The sequence below is a fragment of the Aulonocara stuartgranti genome (assembly GCF_965226115.1).
Source record: "Aulonocara stuartgranti genome assembly, chromosome: 14".
Classification (NCBI taxonomy): Eukaryota; Metazoa; Chordata; class Actinopteri; order Cichliformes; family Cichlidae; genus Aulonocara; species Aulonocara stuartgranti.
In genome coordinates, this window is record NC_138950.1 from 23,179,949 (window position 1) to 23,203,583 (window position 23,635).

General features: G+C 40.1%; 2 protein-coding genes across 7 annotated transcripts in view; one reads left to right on the plus strand and one right to left on the minus strand.

Annotated features, from left to right (window-relative positions):
* Positions 1 to 7,265, minus strand: part of gdpd5b (glycerophosphodiester phosphodiesterase domain containing 5b) — a 41,411-nt gene extending 34,146 nt beyond the window's left edge. For 2 of the 5 annotated variants that reach the window (XR_014270819.1, XR_014270820.1), the window contains exon 1: positions 6,726 to 7,261. The gene's annotated coding sequence lies outside the window, so the exon portion shown is untranslated. Of the gene's footprint in view, positions 1 to 844; positions 1,210 to 6,725 lie in introns of those variants that run through there. The other 3 variants (XM_082502694.1, XM_082502692.1, XM_082502693.1) reach the window with 3 other exon arrangements.
* serpinh1b (serpin peptidase inhibitor, clade H (heat shock protein 47), member 1b) lies at positions 6,422 to 23,486 on the plus strand. 2 transcript variants are annotated; one of them, XM_082502695.1, is made up of 9 exons: positions 6,422 to 6,515; positions 19,682 to 19,767; positions 20,427 to 20,458; positions 21,044 to 21,190; positions 21,285 to 21,477; positions 21,587 to 21,857; positions 21,949 to 22,047; positions 22,164 to 22,396; positions 22,503 to 23,486. In XM_082502695.1, the coding sequence occupies exons 1-9, from the start codon at positions 6,437 to 6,439 to the stop codon at positions 22,803 to 22,805; spliced, it is 1,443 nt and encodes a 480-aa protein (XP_082358821.1). In that variant the 5' UTR covers positions 6,422 to 6,436; the 3' UTR covers positions 22,806 to 23,486. The 2 variants fall into 2 exon arrangements, with proteins under 2 accessions (XP_082358821.1, XP_082358822.1); XM_082502696.1 differs by lacking the exons at positions 6,422 to 6,515; positions 20,427 to 20,458 and having other exon boundaries at positions 19,499 to 19,767.
* Positions 23,487 to 23,635: the final 149 nt, after the last annotated feature.

Below are 23,635 nucleotides of genomic sequence, written 5' to 3' on the forward strand. Positions count from 1 at the left end.
TCACTTTCATCTGGATTTAATCAAAGCTTCGATATTGAATGAAAGCCAGGCTTTAAGGTTCTGTGCCCAGCATGTAGAAGCTTCCATTAAATAGAATGTTTCAGCTTTCAAAGATAACATTAATTCATTAAAATGACCCGTGAGCCTATTAATGAAAAAGGAAAATATATAAAGTTATCCTTGAATAACTCTCCTCTAATGCCTAGTGATAAGGTAATAGTCCATTTACTGCATCTGCGAAATGTACTGTGAGAAAGGAGCCAAAGGCAACAGACATGCAGTTGTGACGAGCACTTTTCAGCCTGGGAATTAGAGCAGGGCGATATGGCCAAAAATATTTATCACGATATATATTTGAAAATTTGCGATAACGATATAACCGACGATATAATTGATGCGAGACAAAATACAACTCCACAACATTACTAGCGCAAAAAGACAACCTTCCATTTATTTTCACTTACACAAGAAGCTGGTTTTTATGTACATTAAAGCTTTATAAAAATGTAACAGTGCAAATGCAAATTCCTTGCTGAAAGTTTAACCAAAAGGCATTTCCAGTAGAAATGGGCTGACATATCCTGAGCATAACCATGTATAATATCCACTGAAGTTAAAAAGAGGTGCTTTGCAACATTAAACTGCAGTGTGCAGTACGCATTTTTCGGACCATAAGGTGCACGGGATTATAAGGCACATTAAGCGAAACAAAGCAGTCAGATAAATCAAACTTTATTAAACTCATTCTTCTTGCTTCCTCCACTTCTGTACCATTGATTCATTAATGTTGAATTCTCTGGCAGCTGCTCTATTCCCATGTTGTTGCAGTATATTAATGACTAACCTCGTATTGTGGATGGATTATCTCAGTTGTTCACCTGACTGAAGTTTGGTCCGTTTACAGCATCCTGCCATGCGATTGCATTTGTTTCTAACCATGAAGAACCTTCACGTTAACTTTTATAAGTGGAAAAGTGTTAGTGTTCGTCCTCCAGCTTCACTGTTTATGTTATGCTAACATAGCTGTGTCGCTAGCGATCACGTAGCACATCATTATATACCATCTAGCCCAACTTCAGTAACCCTACAAACGTCACTGCTGTTTAGTTTCCTGTCTTCATTTATGTTGGAAGTGATAGCAGAGCTGTACGTTTGATTTTTTTCAGAAATCTCTCAGTCAGAACATGCAATATCATGCTTAGGTAACTAGCGAAACTAGCGAGCTAACTTCCGCTAGCTTCCTGCTAACTTCTAACTCCGTTAAATGTAATAACTTTTGTTTTCATGGATGCCTGGAAGTTAAACTTTATAGTTACACCTGGTAAAGCAGCAATGCTGATCGTTTTATTAAAGATGAAAGAATTTAGACAGTTTTTAACTCTAAGTGATGCTGCAGTGTTGTTTGACCTGAAGTTTACGGAGTTTAGGACCCAGATTACTCCCAGATTTAAGAGCATCTTAGTCCGACAAATACGACAATAACAACGGCCGCTTGCATGTTCTGCAAAAAAATGTGCTTTGTTGTGTATCTGACGGACAAACACCAAACCAGTTCCACATCACGGAAGTTGCACCATTTTTACAAACCAATTCTGGTTCATCTGTTTCACTCAACAATCGGCCATGTGCGTATGAAAACAAAGGCACTGCGCATGCGCGTTTTACTCCCATTCTATCGCGATATTTCATTTTCCTATCGTTGCCTAACATTATACCGGTATTACCGTGAACGGTATAATATGGCCCAGCCCTACTGGGAATATTTCTTTTATGCTTTCTTTTTTTCTTAACAATTTATAATATTATTCAGCTTGCAGTATCACCACTTTAAAGGTTTCAGAACTGATACCGTGACCTGGAACATAAACAGCTAACAAGGATGTCCATACCATGCCGAGATAATACTCTTGTTTGGTGGTACAGACCACACAATTAGCTTAGTTCACTCAGACCTCTTCAGTCACTTTGTTTTTCCACAGGGAAGCAGGAAAAGAAAAAAAAAAAGTAGTTGGACTACAATGTAGTATCAAGGTGCCATCTGTAAGTCTGCACGGGGCCCTTCTCCACCATCTGTGTGTTGACATCACACCCGTCTCTGTCCTCCACTGTGACTGCCATCTGAAGCTGAGAGGCAGGAACAAGCAAGCCAATGCCGCCATGGTGGTGAACATTTAGCTGCTTTAATTTGGGATGATTAAACATAGGTGACATAACTACTTTGCAACAAGAAATAAATGGAAAACACTACTGAACTGAGTTTTCAGCCAATAAGATTAGATGATAATTTTAGATTAGATGATAACCTGAGGCACTAAAGATATGAAAAGAAATGTACATTTTGTTTTTGCTTGCACATGACAAAACAGACTTCCGTCAAGAAACTACAATTGCCTTTTTCAAGGGGAACATTCAGCTCTGATAAAATAACGTGCCGTTTTGGGCTTTGAACAGAGTTCAAGTTGTAAACTAGGAAAGACGGTGCACCAAAGCCCCCAGTCTTCCTCTGGGAGTTAAGGCCAGGATAAAATTCACTTGATGAGTAGTTCTCGTCTTAATTTCTCGTCTGTTGGGAATTGGAGGATGCAAACACAGTTAGTCCCATCAAGAAGTTGGAGAATTCACAGAAAGCCGTTATTGAGACCTACACAGATCCTTCCATACTTGTGTATGTTCAAAGCTTAACGATGGTGAGAAATTTTCTCCGGAAATAAGATGACACGTAGGAAAGCAGAAGTTTTCTGCTATAGTTAATGAAGTGGCTTCATGACATGTCCATGTAACAACAGGATGTTGCTACTTGCATTCCAAATATCAATGCTTGATTTGACTTTTCTGCAAATGCAAATCTGCTAAATAGGTAATCTGACTATGTCACCATCCAGAGCTGGTACAAACCATGTTCATGTCTAAATATAAGGGAAACAACTACAGATTCTTGTGATGCTTGTGCATTTCAAACTTGTTTAAAAAAAATACATTTTTATTACCAGTCAACTACAGTTCCATAGCAAGCTACAACAGGCAAAAACCTCAAACTTCCAACCCAGCAGATTCAAAACTCTTCAGCACAAATTCCACCCTTGGGTTTGCCAACATCTGCTCCATTACAGACAGCAAGTCTGTTCAACAATTGGGGAAAAACACCCAGAAATTTGAGGAAAAATTGGTTGCAATATGAAGTGCTATGGAAATTATAGTCTTCTGGATGTATCATCACATACAGCTTTGTACAAACAGTGTTTCATTTTTCCCCTAAATCTAAATCCTAATCCAACTTAGTTATCTATTACATTTGCATTAAACATTTGCTATAGCTTCAGTGAGTAAACAAATGAATGACAACATTTTTCCCTATGGGTACTATGAGTTCAGAGCATACACTTTGATATGTGGTTTCCTTCTAGCTTTACAGCACCAATGACATTTTCCTTTCTTCTCTCATATATGGAGTTTTCAGATAATACATCCTACATATCAGCTATTGATGATATTTGGCATATTTTCTGACAGGGAAATATAACCAACACTACACTCAAACAGACAAAGTGTTTAGCTTTTCACTGCAACTTTACACAGAGCAGAGCTCCAACACATAAAGCTTCTTTTAAAAGCTCTAAATATTTCTAACTAACTGTGTGTGTGTGTGTGTGTGTGTGTGTGTGTGTGTGTGTGTGTGTGTGTGTGTGTGTGTGTGTGTGTACACGTGTACACAAGAAAAGGGTAAACAAGTGAATCACTGCAATGAACACTTCACTGTTCTTAGACCCAGTATGTCACCAGTTCTTCTGAACCGATTACCTTCAGTTGTAAAGTAGACCATTTTATCTTTCATTGTAAAAGTAAGGCACTGGATTAAAATTAGACCCTGTGTATAAAAACCAGGAAATAGTAAGAATATTTGCTGTCATATATAAATATGTAATTTATGTTGGAAAAATGAGAAAGGAAAAGTCATCATTTGGATATATTAAAATGAATTATTTAGTTCATCGTCTCATTTCCAAAGCACATTAAAGATGGATAAAATGTTTTCCCCTTATTGGAATGTTATAAAGAATATTATGTCCTTTGTATGAGAAACTGGAAATAAAATATCAGTCCACGACCAGCAAAAATGTTGTTTCTACAGGCCTTTAGATCTGCTGTTAGAGATCGGACATTCAAATAATTTAGGTACAAGCCTAACAACTATATAAGACAAACTGTTGCACAGTTGATGATCTGTGCACATTTTTCACATATCACAGAGTGCAAGTTCAGGAAGTACAAGCAACATTTCCCAACATGCCACCCTGCCAACAACTTTTCAGAACTGGCATCCATTGTTAATCAGTCACCTGAAGCATCAAACAATTGAATAAATATTTGCAGTTAAAATTCAATTCATAAGGAAAATGTATACTACATAAATAAAACTAGACTCTGGTTCACAAGACAGAACAATGACAAGCAACTGACAGCAACATGGTGACCACAGACATTGATGAAGGAGGCAGAGGGGGAAAAAAATAAAAAAAAATCTTTTACAGCTTCAGAAAAAATATTTTGGTTTTAGTTTTATTTTTTGTGCTGCAAAATTAAATTTTCCTCCATATAACACTCAAACCTGCCATAAGACAGATTCAGACTGCTAGAAATCCACAACTGAGTGGGATCCGGTTGGCAATTGCCTCTCATCAGGCAACCTGTGCAATTGCCTTCTCAACAGGACTATCTGTGAGGAACACTATTGATCTCTGGGCAACCATTTAGTCAAAACAAGTTGCAATGGTTAAGATCATCCCAAGGTGGTATTGCATGAGATATTCATAGTATTCCTAAAGAATTTAAATATATTTAATAAAACATCAATATCTGGATTGATACAATGTCACAATAGGCTGCTGTATTGATTTTTCCCCCACCCCAACCAGTGGCCAACCATCAAGCTGTTTCCACATCAAAACCAGTCGCTCATTGCAGACAGCTATGGAGCTGATTGCTGGTGTCTTGCAGACATTTAAGGTTCTGGTTGCCTAGGTGATCAACTGATACAACTACTACCAAGTCATATGTCTACCAGCAGTATCCTGGGTTCTCATTAGTAGTCAATTTAATTGTTCACCTGGAAGTTAAAGAAAGAGCTTTCTTGAGTCCCACCCACTTCCCTTGACCAGTGGTCATTTCGCTAAAAGTCGGCAAATATGGCTTCCTTTGATCTCGGGTCAACACGTCATATCAAATGGCTTCCAGTGTGAATCAAAGTGAATCACTCCCTTTTTGCACACAGCTCATAGTGAAACTTTTATAATCTGTCCAACTGTAACTAAATGCAGCGAATATGTGCATCTACTGTGGAGGGGCTGATTTAACAGTCACATTGACTGGGCCCTGATGCACTTAGGTACTGAAAGACACACGTTTGATTTAAGGACTTCAAGCATTCTCTGATTTTTTTTTTTTTTTTAACTTATAAATTTATTTTTTGTAAGTAAAGAAGAAGAAAAACAACCTGGGAATTATGTGAAATTTCACGTCCCTATTAAGAAGTATATCTTTCCCCGCCCAGACAAACATGAGACAGTCAGCTGAGAGGCATTTGATAAACTTTAAACATAAAAAAAAAGAAGAAAAAGAAAAAAAAAAACAGCTCTGCCCTTTTATACTTAAAAATTTCAAAAGAAACAACAGTACAGGTTATTGTATTTATGTCTAAATTTTTACACATAGCTTTAAAATCCTTTTGCTCAGTTGAAAGAGGAGCAATAACTTTGCCTCAAGGTAATAGAGAAATAAATAAAAATAATGTTCTGGCTGCCATCAAAAAAGGAGCTCCCCTACACTGTGCCATCCCATAGAGGTTCAAAAATACAGGATCAGCATACTCCACTCCAAAGACAGTTAATCCATAAGAGACCAAAAAGCTTGCATAGTCACTTTGAAAGTCTTTACTCAGTCTCAGTCATTGATTTTACTGAAACTCCGTCTAAGCAAGCTCCAAGTCCTTCAAAAGTAATAGGTAGCCTGTGAGACATAAATAAATACCATCTGTTAACACTTTCTGAACAGAAAGTGTTAGTTTGTTTTGTTTTTTTACTAAAGTGTAATTAGTAGCAGATGGGGAAGTGTTAAAGCTGCCACGAAGGTTATTAACAGTTGACCAAATGGATGCTGTCCAATGGACAAAGTCTGAAGATGAATAAACTTCCTCCGATAAAGTGCTTCATAAAACAAATCTAGAGGGTAATCTTGTATTCTTGTAGTACACCAGGGAAATCCAAACAGCAATCATCCTCTCCAAACAGAAAAAAAATAATAGTGCCATGAATTATGCAAGTGGTAACCTAAGAGCAGTCCACAACACATCAGCAAACGCACATTGGGCATATGGATGGAGGACCCCGTGTTCAGCTTCCTTAGTTCCACTTGCATTATGAACCTTACTGTCCAATAGATAATGAAGAGAGTGCAGCTGATGTATGATTCGAGCCCCTCCAATGGGAAAACATCACCATGGGCGTATCCACCAATATGCCGTAAGTGATGCGTAAATGCACATGGTCATAGCTAATGGACTGCATGTACTTCTAACCTCTGCATGTGAAAAAGGACACTTGACTTGCCTCATATTTAACCGCCGACACGTTACGGGACTGATGGCTAGTGGTCAAGAGTCTCTGGAACATATTTTAATGAGGTGTGTAACTGCAAATAAACTAAAACAGGTTAAAGATAGATACACTCACCTTTCTGGGTGCCTTTATTTGTTATCAGCTGGCTCGAAGGTTCCGTGTAAAAAGTTTCGTTTCCTTTGAAAAAGAAAAAAAAGCCCCCGACTCAACAGTCAAACGGGGACACCCCGTGCCAGCGGTAACGGATGAGGAGCCGAAGTTTCACCAAGAAAACTAAGGAGAAAAATGCCGGCTGAGTGCGGACGCTGTGACCGGTATATGTCCTAGCTAAAATAACTCCTGTCTCCTTTATCTTTGAACCGCTCCGTCCGGGTTTTTCTTTCCCCCTCTCTTCTCTGTTAACTCAGCCTCCCCTGCGTGAATACGGATACTTACACCGACAAAGTAATTCAATGTACTGGCTAGTGGGAGGAGTGAGTGTCGGTCCTTTTATCTCCAGCCCTCTGTTACAGTGAGGAGGCGTCACCGGGCTGACTTTACTCCCGGCCTGCGCGTTCATGACACATCAAAAAGACAGCCCCCAAACCCTCCAGTTTGTTTGAATTAACCAAAAAGAAAAAAAGTGACCAGTTTTCTGCTAAATTTGGACACATCATGCCGCCGAAATAAATTTCTTTCAGCACTAACACCTCTGACGTCAAACGGTACCCTCATTACCATCAGCTGAGATGTAAACCGAAAATTCGAGGCGACACGAATGCATCAGTACTCAAATACAGTAGTTTATAAACCAAAGAGCACTGGTTTAATCTGTTATCTTAACTGCATAACTAATTCACCAAGCTGACATTAAGAAATCTTGATCAAAAGCTGACCTTTGTTTGACAAGTGCAACAAAAGCCATCTGAGCTTGAAATTATTTTTTATCTGCTTTATACGTGACATCATAACTGCCTTAGCATAGATTTTAAATGTTTTGTTTTTGCTGTCACTGATTAAGGTACAATGTCTTTCCATTTAGCCAAATTCCATTTTAAACATAATTTCTTGATGTCCATATTTTCTGTGATTCTCTTTACCAAGTGAATAGCTAAAGCTCTGTTTTATAGGACTTTTAAAACCAATACCGATGCCAATATTTTGTCATTTAAAATTCGGTATTCAAATCAAATCAAATCACTTTTATTGTCACATCACATGTGCAGATACATTGGTACAGCACATGTGAGTGAAATTCTTGTGTGCGAGCTTCACAAGCAACAGAGTTGTGCAAAATACAATAATGTAAACAAGCAAAATACAAGAATGGCTACATCTGAAACTAATAAATATATGTACAATATATAATAGTATATGCATTTCTGGATGTGTATACTAGATATTTTTCTACGTGTGTGTGTGTGTGTACATGTGTGTGTATTCCGATATATCAGCTGATACTTTTTTCTTTCAGCCATATGAACACATTTCTCTCACGTTTATTATCTGTAGTTTGTTTGGGGGTTTTTTTGTTGGTTTTTTTTAATGTATTAGTTTATACTCTTCCTAACAGCTCAGATCAGCTGCTTGTTGTGTTTGTGGCTCTAAAGACATTTGCAGAGTGCCCTCTAGTGGGCAACTTATTCAGCATTAACACTTATAACATGATTGAATATCTCCCATGTCATCTTTACTTTTAATATTTTATTTATCAGCCATAATAAATAGTAATCTTGACAGATCGACAAACAGCAAATATCGGCCCAAGAATAAATTGCTTGGGCTCTGGATCAGTGTACCTTCTTGCACCACTTGAAAGCATTATATCTGATTACATTCATTTAGAAAAATCACAATAATCCACCACTCATTTGTCTGTGCACTCAGCCTTTTTTTCAGTTCAGACTTGATATGCAGACACATGTCTATGACTCATCAAACGAAAGCGATTTATTGATTTCTGTCAAACAAACACCATCTGCAGTTATAATCAGAGACAGCATGTAATGGCAGCAGTCCCTCATGATCGACCGCTGGACGCACTGTGAAATGTTTAGTACTCATGTGCAAAAATTGACCACATGTGGAGAAACCATGCAGAATTTCTCTGCACATAAAGCTTCTTGTGATAAAAGTAAAACTTATTCTCACGGTGATGATCTGGTTGTCTTAGAAAATGGAAGTTCACGAGTGGGAGAAATGACTCATCTGCAGATAGAGCATTTGAAATTTTCAAACGTTTTCAAGATGAGTTGCATTTAATTGCTTTGCCTGAACTTTGGGTGTTCCTTATGTCAAGAGATGTGGGAGTTGTGGTTAAACCAAATCAGGTTTATCACCAAGGAAACAGTCAGTGCCAGTGATTCTCAGCTAATGGAGATGAAGAGCTGAAGCTATCTTACATAAAACAGTAAAAAATAATGCAGTCTGCTTTCACAGAGAGATGATCAGCGGGAGCAGATGTAGTGTCACATGACAAAGAAAAGGTCAGGTGGGAGAACTCATGGGGTAAGGGTAGGTGTTGGTTGTCAAACAGCACATTAGTTTCCTGGCACAAGTAATTCAGATACATGGCCTGCATGGTAAATGGCCTGCATTTGTATAGCGCTTTTCTAGTCCATAGGACCCCAAAGCGCTTTACACTACATTCAGTCATTCACCCATTCACACACACATTCACACACTGGTGATACATGTTGTCAGCCACCTCGGATACTCACATACATGGAGTCACCAGAGGCACACACACCTTGACATTACCTCTCTATGTGCCTCTGTGCATGAGGATGCAAGAGATCCTATGACAAATCCCCATTTGATGTGGCTGGCCCGGGCTTCCCTGGTCCTCTCACCACAGGTTGGCATTAGTCAGCAGCTCCAGCTGCTGTGCATGCTTTTGAACTCCACCCATTTTAAAATGCCAGCCAGCATGCACAGACAGGAAGGGCAGGATGGCTGGTGGGGGTCTCCCCTCCAGGTATTATTATGTAATATGGCAGAGGTTGTGACTGATGCTCACTAGAATGAGACAAAATTTGAAAAGAGCAGGAAAGATTTGAATATGGATGAAATGGTGAAATGCACAGACAGTCTAGACTGAGTGACTAAAAAGCCAACACTGCGGCTTTCTTCTGACTTTGTAGGTTTGCTGGAATTTCACAGCTGGGTATGATGTTTTCATAGTTCTCACATCAACTCAGAGAGGAGCTAGCATGGCAGCAACTCAGTAAAATATCTTGTGGAGGAGCTGATGAAGTTATTGGACGGATTTAAGCGATTTCATCATATATTCAACCACAGTCCAAGAGGTGTCTCCTGACGTTGGCAGCCAGCAGTCAGCTCTTGAAGGTTTATGCTTTTGGGAGGATTTTTCAGTTTCCCTTTGGTTTTGATATGTAAAAAATATTGGGACAGAAAGTGCTACTCCTTGACTATCAAACTCACAGCTTTGCATAATTATATGTTTCAGATCAAACAAATTTAAACCTGAGTAAATAGAAAAAGCTCTTACCTGTTTGCTGCCAACTTGTTTGACAAATTAAAGCAGGCTTAAAAAGCTCCAAAAGGAACACTTCATGAAATAGTCTAAAGAAAGTCAAGAACAGCTGAAAAACAAAGTCAGTGACATCAATCAATCGAGCTACAACGCCATTTCTAAGGTGTTGTGAACCAGGTGAGAGCTATTATAATTATTAATTAATTATACATGTAATTATTATAATGTGGAAAACTAAACCTTCTCATGAATGGCTGGTCTACAAAAATTTCCCCAAGAGTGCATTGATTACTCATCCAGGGGTTCACAAAAGAACTCAGAATATAATTTAAGGAACTGCAGGCTTCACTTGCCTTAGTTAACGTCCGACTTCATTATTCAGCAATGAGAAAGAGACTGAATAAAATTGGCATCCATGGGAAAGTTCAAAGCTCATCTCACATTTTCCAAAAAAACAACTTGATGGTTACCAAGACTTCTGGGAAAATATTCTGTGGACTGACGAGACAAAGGCTGAACGTTTTGGAAGCTTCGAGTCCTGTTACAGCTGCATAAAACGAACACAGCATTTCATAAAAAAGAACATCATACAAACAGTTAAATATGGTGGTGGTATTGTAACGGTCTGAGGCTGCTTTGCTGCTTCAAGTCATGGATGACCTGATGTAATTAAAGGAACAATGAACTCTACTCCCTGTCAGAAAGCCCAAAAGGAGAATGTCGGGCCATCAGTTTAAAGTTTAAGCCCACTTGGGTTTTGCAGCAGGAGAATGATCCAAACCACAGCAGCAATTCCAGCTCAGAATGGCTTAAAAAAAGAAAAGACAAAATTAAGCTTTTGGCCTAATCAAAGTCCAGACTCAAATCAGGTTGAGATGCTGTGGCTTGACCTTAAACAGACTGTTCATGTTCAAAAACTGTCCAGTGCGATTGAATTAAAACAATTCTGCAAAGAAGAACAGGTCAAAATTCCTCTACAGTGATGTGAAAGGCTCATTGCCAAGGGTGCTCAAACTATTTATTTGGTTTTGGGGGGCAATTATTTTTCCCACACAGGACCAGGTTAGAATAGCTATTTTTTTCTCATTTAAAACATGCATTTTATATTCATTCAGGTTATCTTTGTTTAGAATGAAAATGGGTCTGATGATCTGAAACATGTAAGTGTGACCAATATGCAGAAAACAAAGAAATCAAGAAGCAGGCAAATAGTTTCCCACAACACTGTACACAAAGGGCCTTGAGGTGACTGTTGTTGTGATTTGGTGCTATATAAATAAAAGTGAGTCCAATAAAACTAAACTGAATTGAACTGAACTATATATAGCATGTGTACGCATGGTTATACATGATATGTAATGAATCAAAAATGAAAGAAAGTAAGGAAAATATTTTGTATATAGTGTATTTGATTCCAGGTCGAAGCACATTTTGCTGCTTAAAATGCAGAGAAGCATGCAGGTTGGATTCATAAAACAAAATAAATAATGCAAGACTAAATATTAAATGTAAGCAGGTACAGTTTAAAGCATGTAAATAATGCATGCAAGTTACTAACCCTAAACAAAATAAAAGAATAGATTGAACGACAATTAATGTATGACACATCAAACCAGTTTTAAAGATAACAATAAAAAAGGGGTGGGGTTAAGTATAATAATAATACAAATAGAGACAAGTTATCTGTCTGCCATGGTCACAGAATACGGTCAGAACATTATGTGCAAAATATGGTTGTGTATATCAGGCACTGAAAGATTGTATGAGAACAGAATATGATACTATGGAGTCCTTCATTCAGCCAGGTCAGCTTGACACAGAGAAAAGCAGAGAAAATAATTACTTAAGAGTAAGTTTTAGGCTTTTTAAATTAGTTTTATAAATGATTCAGATGATTTCATTACAAATTAAAACTAAAAAATTCACTAATAAACAAAGTCTGCAACATGCACCACAATCACTATCACATCTAAATAAGTTAATTATCAGAGAAGAAGAGTAGTGTGGGGAAGCTCAAAATTAATTTGGGATAATATGCGGTAATTATGTAAATAAAGAACGGATTAAAAACAGAGCTCAGATTTTTTTAATGGCTTCACATTGGCAACAAATAACTAACGAAATAAATAAATAAATTAGGAAGACATTTTAATAATTAAATTACAGTAAAAATATGACAGTAAAAGTGTGTCCACAGCCTGGTGTTGTTCCGAAACATGAGTGCCAGTGCTTTTGCAATCTCCAACATTTTTGGTTATATTGATAAATAGGCTTTAATAAAGATGAGTTATGAAGTTAAAAATAACCTGTTTTGCAAGTATCTTTATGACCCTGCCTTATTGTATTGTACATAGGCTAAATGTTCATTCTGGCCCAAAACAACTTGATACCTTTCATGAGATACAAGTTTGAGATATGGTTGCGGTATGGCTGCTCTGCTCTGAGCATCACCCTGCAGTTCCCCCACTTCTCTGCACAGACATGACAAAAAAACTATGTTACCTTTGGCAGTTCTGGGTAAGAATATACCCATTTTCTTACAGATATAATATATGAGATGATGGGGCTTTGATTTAACAGTTACATCATTTTAAAATGATCTAACAATAAAACCCCGATGGTTTTATTGTTTTATTGTTAAGATCAGTAGCACTTCCAAAAACTGGCCCATGAATTAAAATGCATAAAAGAGGCAAAAGTTAAATATAACAACAACTACAGCTTTGGCAATTTATTTCTGAGGATGCTGCCAAAAACTGCAGTGGTGTAATGGTGTCATGTAGTAAGTTGTGTTTTTGCGCCATCTAGTGGTTGTTGATTCACATCACACATTTTATCTGTGGGTCTGATTAGCATTTGTTTCAAATTTGAAATGATTGCCAGTGGCTGGGCTGGCTGGGCCTTGGGTCCTGGTTGGTTTGTCGCCAGGGGTTGTTGGTTGTGGGTTGTGGGTGCGTGCGCGGAGGCTAACAGAGATGGAAGATGAACTCATCCTGGGTGTCTGTTGTCTTATGTAGTGTGGGAGTTCACTGAATGTTGGGGTGGGTGTTTTTTCCTCTGCAATGGGGTCAGCTGGGCCACCCCAAGCTCTGTAGGGCTTGGCGGTGCTGCTTCTGTGGGCCCCATTCTGGATGGGCCCGGGCTCCCTCGCCTTGCTGGATTTTGGGGGAACAGGGGTGCCTACCAGGGTCAGTGGCTGGCTCCAGGATGTGTGCATGAGAGTGGGAATGGATCTCTGTGTCTGTGTGTGCCTGTTTGTCTGTGTCTGTGCGTCAGGTTGGGTCTTAGACTGCACCTCTCTCAGTACATCTCAGCCCCCACACCCAGGTATGGAGGCCAAGCTCTCCCCACCACACTTCGTGCCAGTGGCTGATGCCCCCACCTGTCATTGTATTGGTGGTTCTCTGTGTCTGGGGATGGATGCCCAGGTATGTATTGCTCACTCTCAGTGGCTGCTTGGCAGGGCCTCACCCCTGTGGCTTGGCCAGGTCCCTTCTGGGGTGTGGAGGGCCCTCAGTTCTTCTTGTGCTCTTGCGCTCTGGGGGGCCTCTAGATGTCTGGGGCCCAGATCTTCTTCATGCCTGCTTCATGTCTTGGGGGGAAGGGATATGGCTCTGTGCAAATCTTCTTTTAATGTCCGTAGTGCCAAAGTGCAATAACGTTATTGCAATTCAGTACATTGCCTTTATTTTAAGAAAAAGATTTTTAAATAATTTAAAGTAATTTCTCCAGAAAGAATTCAAACCTGAAAATAATCTCCTACTTTTATTACAGTAAAAAACAATAACACACAAAACAAAATGGTCATGTTTTAAGGGAGCATTCCATTTGTCCCACCAGGGGGCATATTCATGCTATATAGGCCCTCTGAAGAGAAAGCCATGACTGGTGATGACCTTAGCCCTAAATTTAACCCTATAGGATATGTATTCTGTTTCCCTACAAAAAAATTATTTCTGTTTGCTTGGTTGAAAAGGAATTTACAAATTTAGGGTTAATGTTTGGAACTTGGGTTGGGATCGTCACCAATTATGACTGCAAAGCCTTAAAACAATAGTGGCTACACAGTCACATCATGAAACTCAATTTTTTAATAGAATTTACCTCATATGCGACCAAAGCATGCAAGTAGAGCTGGGCCATATCATACCATTCACAGTAATACTGGTATAATGTTGGGCAACGATAAGAAAATTAAATATGGCGATAGAATACGGGTAAGACACGCATGCGCAGTGCCTTTGTTTTCATACACACATGGCGGAAAAAGCATGGCGGTGACGGAGAATAAGAAGGGCGAAAGCGGATCGTTGAATGAAACAGATGAACCAGAATTGCTTTGTTAAAATGCTGCAACTTCAGTGGTGTGAAACTGGTTTAGCTTTCGTCCGTCAGATACACAACAAAGCACATTTTCTGGTAGAGCATGCTAGCGGGCCGTTGTTATTACCGTGTTTTTTGGAAAATACGGCACACTTAAAATCAATCCTTTAATTTTTCGGAAAATCGACAGTGCCCCTTATAGTCCCATGTGCCTTATGTATGAATTCTGGTTGTGTTTACTGACCTCGAAACGATTTTATGTGGTACACGGTGCTCAAAAATCTGTCAAATGTTTTAGTAAGACTTTGCTAAGCTACGAAGCCGCACCGCTTGTAGTGATGTGTCGGTCGCAAACGAAACGGCTCTTAGAGCCGGGTCTTTGAAGTGAACGACGCGAGCCGGCTCCTTATCGCGAGCTGTGGGGTTTTTTTTCTTTCTCTCACCCTCTCTCTCGCACTTTTTTCCTGCTATACTCTGCACGCCTTTGCGCTGGGAAGAGGGGGGAGGGGCGGTAGTTACACTTGCAGTAGCACAGGAACAGAGCGGGAGGGAAAGAGAGAGAAAGAGAGCCAGGGACAAAGGTATAGTAATCATCCACAACTATTTTGATAAAGGATTCAGAAAGTTTATTCATGCAGGCCCATATGACAGAGAATATGCATGTCCTTTTCGTTTTCACATTTTAATTTATATTTAATTGTGTTGTGGTTTGCAGTGTTTTGTGTTGTTTTACTTTAAATTTGTTTAAAAGGAAAAAGCTGAAAATTTAAATATTTAAAAGTTGAAATCAAAGGAGTTTGCAAAGAAAAGCGTCTGGACTTCTTTAAGTTACTTGAAGACGTTTCACCTCTCTTCCGAGAAGCTTCTTCAGTTCTAAGGTCAAATGGTGGGGAGTCCCAGATTTAAACTCAGTGGGAGTTTCCCCCCACAGAGGGACAAAAGGACCCCCTGATGATCCTCTAATCGCCTGAGCCAAGGTGTGAAACTGGGTGTGGGTCCCAATCAGGGTGTAAAGGGGGTAAAGGGGTAAAAGGGTAAAAGTTGAAATGTGAATAGTTGGTTTTTGTATTATGATTTATTTATTATTGTATGTGGGGTGAATAAATAAAAGTATATTTACGGTCGCCCGTACAGACAAAGCACGTACAAATTTCAAAACACGTAAAAACTCAGAAGCACGTAAAAACTCCAAAACATGTACAAAAGACAACAGAAGTGCTCCAGAATGCTAGGGGCAGTGTTGAGTTTTTGTTACCTAGAGGCTACACAAGCCAGCAAGTACCAACGACGGTATTTGGTGTGTGGTAGTAACAGGTAAATGAACATTTTTTTTTAAATTATTTGAATATATATATGAGTGCTTGTGTGTAACTTGTGTGTAACTGCACACAATAGAATTTTAGGTCTCTACGTCCATCCCATGGGGAATGGGAGCGAAAACAAAAGTGTTGCGTTTATATTTTTGTTCAGTGTATATATATATAATTTTTTTTTTCCTGGACTTGCACCAGGAGAAAAAAGGGTCAGTAATTCTATTAATGCAGCTGAACAGGTGGATCATTTTAAAAGTTTACAGTGATCGGGGGATGGCTCTGAAGTTTAACTTCTAGATCAGGGTGAGTTAAAAGCTCATGTAACTCTCCAGTTTACTTAAAAATCATTAAATCATTTTCTCATTTAGCATTCGATTGCAAAAAATATTTTATCTGTCATTAATATGAGTCATTTCAGACTTACAAACCAAGGACCGATTAAAAAGCCTGTATGTATTTTTATAAAAGTGGACTAAACTGGCTGATTGACAAATTTTATACATTAACTGAAGGTTTGATTATTGTTTGTACCAAAAAAAAGTTGGATCCAGAAATGATGAATATATCTATGAATATATTTATGTAAAGATACACGCACACCATCAAATGTATGTGTGTTTAACTTAGTTCTGTAACATGACCGGTAGTATACTAAGATACCAACAGTAAGATGTGTGATTGGTGTTTACTGTAAAAAGCACTCCAAAAGCACTCCATTTTACAGTTGTAAATCTGACCAAGAACAAAACTGCTCAAAAGACAAAGGACATTTCAGCTCATAGAGACTACCAAGCAGATGAAGTCCTTTATTAGATGTGAGGAATAGTGATGTGCGATACCACCGATTTCCTTTCCGATCCGATACCAAGTAAAATTCAGGGTGGTATCGGCGATACTGATCCGATACCGATACTCTGTACAAAAACTTAATGTTTCATTGCATTTCATAATACAATATATAATTGTATTATGTAATTGTAATAATAACATAACCATATTGCTTCATAATGATTAGAGGACATTAGACAACTTGTTTTTATTGCTTAATAATGCAGAATAATCATATAGAAACAAAAAAAACTGACGTTGTACGCTATTTGAGCATGTTGCCTGCCTGCAGCACTAAAGGACTCTGCGAGAGACGTCTGTCTCGCCCTAGCAGCACCTGTCCCTGTCCTCCTCTTCAGTTCGCCTCAACATAAGCTTATCATATTCTGTGATGTGATTTACTCCGAGGTGTTTGACAAGGTCAGTGGTGTTGCCACAACAACGTGTCCACACAGGACTCTGTTTGCGCTCAGCCATTGTTGTGAGTGTGCACGCCAGGGGCTGCGACACATTTATACAGCCGGAAGAATCGATGTTTCAGTATCGATCCGCACACCACTAGTGAGGAACCTGGACCTGAGAAGGAGAATGTAAAAAGCAGGCCCAACCACTGATACTGACCGTGAGCTTAGGCCCGTCACAGTTACATCATACAGTTGAGCTGAAACATTTCTTTGGTCTTGCGTCATCTTCTTGCAGCTGTGCTTTAAGTTCTTCACTGACAACTTTGTGTTTCTCAGTTTGGAGTCCTACCTTTAGTAGTTTGCGTGGATATCATCTTGAAATTGTTTAAAACTTTATACTTTGATGTGGGAACTTTGAATCATGCAGAAAACTTTTTATGCATTTTTACTTTTCTTAGGTAAATTACTTTTTTTTTTTGTAACAAAAAGGTTCCTCTTCTCTCTATTCCACCTGGATGGAGTATATATTGGAATCCATAAACAGATTTTCAGGCCCTATTAAGTACGTTTGGAGGAAACCAAACAGGCATATATCTTAAAATGATAAACAGGAAGCTCACCATTGAGAAAGCCTCTCTTAGGTTTTGTTTTGTTTGATAAACTAACACAGATGTCAGGAGTGACTGAAGAGACTGAACTCTGTTCACAACCTCCATATATATATATATATATATATATATATATATATATATATATATATATATATATATATATATATATATATATATATATATATATATATATTATCCAAGAGAAGAGTTTACTGAAGAAACTCCAGAAAGCAAAGAAGTTGCCGTCGTTGCTGATGGCTGGTGCAATGACGTCCAGATGTTGCATAGGCTCCTTGTCCTCGAATAGCAATTCTTCCCTGGAGTTATGTAAGAGTTGCTCCACCCTCTGAAGACTATTCCCACCCTTGCATCAGATTCTGCAGAAGAGAAAACGTGTCTGGCACGTGCCTGCATCCTTACTTTTGCTTATTTTTATAAAACGCAATCTGCAGATGGTCTTTTAATTTTCTAATGGTGAAAAATTGCATCATGTTGCGGTTAGGCATCTTCTATCTGATGAATGTGATTATGTCACAGTTATTCAGTTGTGTGTTTGATGTTGGTTGGGAAAAGCTCTGGAAGCTTCTGCATGCTCACACAGACACGTACACACACGTGGTGTATATTTAGACCACACAGATGAGGCACTGTGAGGGGAACAGCAGGTAACTGTTTCCTCCCCACATCATTTCTTATGCATGTCCCTTTATACCACACAAGGCAGAGAGTAAAAGCATTTTTATCTTAATGATTTAGTCTCGATTAATTGGCATCTGGTTGAACTCGAGTCTGCACATGCTGAGGAATCTCAGTGTAAACTGTCACTCCTGGGCCTTCAGAAGGACAAACAAACATGGGGGTGGGGTGGGTTGTAAAAACTGTTAATGAGCTCATTTGTTGGGTAGTCATGTATGTAACTCAGCTTCAGGTACTTGTGAGTTCTAAACATGGCTATGAGTGGGTTGTGGACTTTTTTTGTCTCTCAAAATTTCATAGAAAGTTCTAGATGCCTCCCCCAACACATCACTAAAAAAGTCAAGCCACTCATCAGCTGGCATGTCAGGGCAATTTGTAGAGAGCAGTAAAAGAAAAGCACTGGGAGGGGGGTCAAGAGATAGATGGAAATACTTTAGTTGGAGAACACCTAGTCCTGCAGTGTCAGACACCCAGATCAATATTTTATTATCTGCATAAGTAAAGCTATAGCATGAAATGTCTCTCTTTGTACTGGAGGCAGGTTTCGGTCTCTTTATATACATCAGAGATGAAACAGGAGACAGATAATCTTGTGAATGTAAATGTGCGATTTTGAGATCACAATACCAACAATAACATTAATCTGTGTGCTAAAGAAAAGGCTCAGCAGTTTTATGAAACTTTTCTTTCCGAAGAAAGCAGATCCTGCTTTTCTTTTCTTTTTTTAAACATCAGTGGTCTTCCAGACAACCCCCATCGTTTAGTAGCTACCCTGCAATCAGCAGCTGAGTTGGACAGACGTGGCAGTGTGGGGGTAGGGCTGAGGCTCCTGCAACTTCTGGGGAGGCATGAATACTGCTGCATGAAACTTTCTGGATGTTTCCATGTGAAGTTAAGCAGCAGTTTAACAACAGCCAGGGAACAAGTTACAGCTTTTATTCTGGAGTAAAAATGCTTTCTGAGTAACATCCTGCCTGCGGAGACTGTTTTGATGCATGGTGGTGTTCCACACTTGAAGAGAAGCTCATACACACAAATGCCAAAGAGTGCAAAAAGAACTTTAACACTGTATTTATATGCATGCAAAACAATCATTTAATTCACAGTCAGTGGCAGCTTAATCTTTATCTCCAATCATGTGATGAAACCAGAGTTTAAGATTGAGTCAGCAAGCAGTGTTAAAAACCGAGGGGACTGAGGCAGAAACTTAAGACTGACCAGGATTCAGATTTTCTATTCAGGAGCCTTTTGTGGGAAAGTTTTAACGCTGATCCAGGACCAGCACTTACTTCAGTCGGCACAGCTTTCATCCCACCCTGTGATTTCAAGAGGGGGCTGTCCCAGCTCCCAGCTTCCTGAGGAAACACAGACACCCTCATTTGAATATCCCATTCCCAACTTCTAGAAAATTCTCTTTTAGGATATATAGAGCCAGGGAAGTCTGTCACAGCCACGCTATCCACCGGACACAGCTCGGAGAAGCAACCCTGCGATAATCTGTGCCAGGTAAGGATCAGAAGATAACGGTCTTTGTTTCACAGGGAGGAATGCGGCGACTGAATGAACTGCTTTGTTATCATGTGTTACAGCTGCAGTTCAGCTACCCTCCATTTTACCCAGTTTGAAAGCTGCAGCTGAGATTCCTCTGTCTGTCAGAGAATACTTCTTGTATTTCTTCTGTTTCCAGTAGGGAACAAATCCTGACCTGTTATCAGAGCTGAAAGTTGTCATGCAGCTGGCAGGGTGGCGCAGGCTTTCTGCTGCTTCCATGTCAGAACTTTGACAACAGTTTAAATGCATTCAGTTCAAACAAATAAAAAAAAGGTTTGCAGGAAAGTAGCGTGCCTGCACCCAGTTTAGCTTGTCTTTCCACTAGGAAGAGTATCACTTTGACTCATTGGAGCTCATTGGATCAAAGTATTTCCCCCCCTCCAGGGTCGGGAAACAAACAGTGAAAAGTGCCTCATCTTGAATGAGTGGTGGGTTGACTAGATTGGCAGCTTAATATTTAATGTTTAAATTCTAGTGGTTGAAAACTTGAAACTAGAACAGAGACGTTAGACTTCGTACTGTGCATAGAGTTTCTCTCCATGAGAATCTGCCTACGGTATATGTTCTCACTGCCTGCTCCACAGAGATTACTACATACACCTCTTGTCTTTCAGAATGAAAATCGCAGAAATGAAAACATCTCAAGGTATCACAAACATGCAATCACAGAGGAACAGATGCAGTGTGAGTCTGCATGAGAAACAGTATGCCAGTGCAGCTGGTTATTCAGAGCCATTGTTTGAACCAGAGATGGGATGATTTGGGTGCAGCCTACAGGCATACGCCCTTTTCTTTCTCTGCAGGCAACATGAAAAAAGTCTGCACTGTATGTCTCGCAAGACTGTTGCAAAGGGATTTCTGATCCTCGCATCTGAGGAGACACTATTAACCATTTGTATCACTTAAAATGTGTCCGGAGAAGCGAGATCCAGCTCAATCCAAGTAAACGTCGAGTTTCAGCTGTTCAGCTCAGGCGGCGGTCGCTGCTGACGTGGCACGAAACATGTCTCCCTCAAACTCGGGACATTCCAGAGCTCCTGAGTGGGCTGGGTCAACTCTGCCCTTCCTCCACAGCCCAAGTGTAGTCGGCTCCCTGGCATTTTCTTTCTGAGATATATTTTAATAAATGAATATATTTCTGAATATCACAAACATGCTCTTCTTTTTCTTTTTCTTCTTGTTCTTTTTAAGGAATAATGTCATCATCGTTCTCTTTGCTTCCTTTTCACAGAGTGCAGCTGCTGTTGGAGACAGACAGGATGTGGATGACTAACATTGTAGGCCTTTGTCTGCTGGCCTTGGTGGCCTCTGCAGAGGATGTGAAGCTGAGCACCCACGCCACCGCGCTGGCTGATAAAAGTACCAACTTGGCCTTCAGGTTTGTATATTATTGATTCTGGCGCACTTGTAACATAAAGTAATATTCTCTGTGTTTATATATAAATATATGCATTTTTTTTATTTCACTTTAGCCTCTACCACACCATGGCAAAGGAGAAAGACACAGAGAACATCATCATTTCTCCTGTGGTGGTGGCCTCCTCTCTGGGGCTGGTGGCTCTTGGTGGCAAAGCCTCCACTGCCTCCCAGGTGAAAACAGTCCTCAGCGCTGACAAACTCAAGGATGAGCATCTGCACGCAGGCCTGTCAGAGCTCCTCACTGAGGTAAGGAGCTTCCCTTGTTTCATAATTCCACCATCATCACCACAGGCCATAGACTCCGAGTTGTCTTTATATCACAAATTAATGGCGTACATGTGCCACTTCTTCTCAGGTGAGCAACGCCAAGACACGCAACACCACCTGGAAAATCAACAACCGCCTCTACGGCCCCAGCTCTGTGTCCTTCGCTGACGAGTTTGTGAAGAACAGCAAGAAGCACTACAACTACGACCACTCCAAAATCAATTTCAGGGACAAGAGGAGCGCAGTGAACTCCATCAACGAGTGGGCGGCCAAGTCCACAGGCGGCAAGCTGCCTGAGGTCACCAAGGACGTGCAAAACCCAGACGGAGCCATGATCGTCAACGCCATGTTCTTTAAGCGTGAGTATGGCGTTAACGCCTGACTGAAGCTCTTTGTGAGGCCAGACGCCTGTGCAGAGTTGTGACCTCGTGTCTTTTTCCCCCCTCACAGCTCACTGGGAGGAGAAATTCCACGATAAAATGGTGGACACCCGTGGTTTCCTGGTTACTCGCTCATTTACTGTCGGAGTTCCCATGATGCACCGCACAGGTGAGTTTCTCTCTCATCTTTCTTTTTGATCTTATTATGTCTCCAGAAGCTGATAACCCACCCCGCCTTCCAGTACACACATGTGATAAGATCTGCTTTGTCTGCCCCTCTCTCAGGTCTTTATGATTTCTACGAGGACACAGAAAATAAAGTCTTTGTGCTGAACATGCCTCTGGGCCAGAAACAGGCCTCCATGATCCTTATCATGCCCTATCACCTGGAGCCCCTGGAGCGCCTGGAGAAACTCTTGACAAGGAAGCAGGTGGACACTTGGCTCAGCAAGATGGAGAACAGAGCCGTAGCCATCTCCCTGCCTAAGATCTCAGTGGAAGTCAGCCACAACCTGCAGGTAAATGTTTGCACACTGGATGGCTCAAATGGAGTGTAACTTTAAGAGTGTTAGAAAATATTACTGTGAACCCAGAGCGCTGAGCAACTTCATCTGTGTTTTGCAGAAACACCTGGCTGAGCTGGGCTTGACAGAAGCTGTGGACAAAGCCAAGGCTGACCTGTCCAACATCTCTGGAAAGAAGGATCTCTACCTTTCCAGCGTCTTCCACGCATCAGCCCTGGAGCTTGACATCGAAGGAAACCCATACGACACAAGCATCTTCGGTACTGAGAAGCTGAGAAACCCCAAACTCTTCTACGTAGATCACCCCTTCATTTTCCTGGTAAAGGACAACAAGACCAACTCCATCCTGTACATCGGCAGAGTGGTTAAACCTAAAGGGGACAAAATGCGTGATGAGCTATAATGTTTAAAGTTATAAATTGTGGTGGGTAGCTTTATTATTTGTGAAATTATGGCAGGAAACTGTGCACGTGTGTAATTGTGTGTGATTTTATGCGCGCGCATGTTTTGTTTTTGGTATGATTGTTACCTCAGTAGCACATTCCAATTGACAATCTGTGGACTGAATATCCGAGCTTAGAAACATTCGACTTTCCCAGGGAACAAATCTGTTTACATGGCTTCGTCTTAAGAACATGCTGGTTTGAATAATCTAAAAAAAAAGTGCCTTTTTTAAGACTTCCACAAACAAACAGCAGTCGGCACAGCAGACAGCTTATATTAAGTACGAGTCCTCTTTCACATCCTGTTTTTGCCTGCGTGTGTTCGGCTACGACCTGTGTGTGCGTTTTTGTTTTTTTTGCAATATCTTTAATGTTTAAAGAGAAAAAAGATCGATGCACAAGCTGTTTTACAGTGCTGTCTCATTCCCCCTCTCATTTTGCCTCCAGCCTGCACTGAACTGTTCCCCTGCACGAGCTGAGCTTGCAGGGGGAAGGTGGCAAATCGTCTGGTGCTTAATTTAAGTTGCAAACCATCTTCTGTGTCGTTTTCTTGCTGTAGGTATTTTCCACAAAGAATCTGTTGGAATGGTGTGATTTATGTGATTAATGTGGACCTTTTTCAATAAAAAAAATGAAGAGAACATATTTGTGCGTGGCTCTTTTCTTTGTTGAGAATCTCCTGAATGAATACCACGTGAATGCCATTCAAATACGGATGATAGAGTGCTATAGGGAGCTGAACTGGAGAATGTGTGCACGCTAGTGTTAACATCTCTAAAGGATAACAATT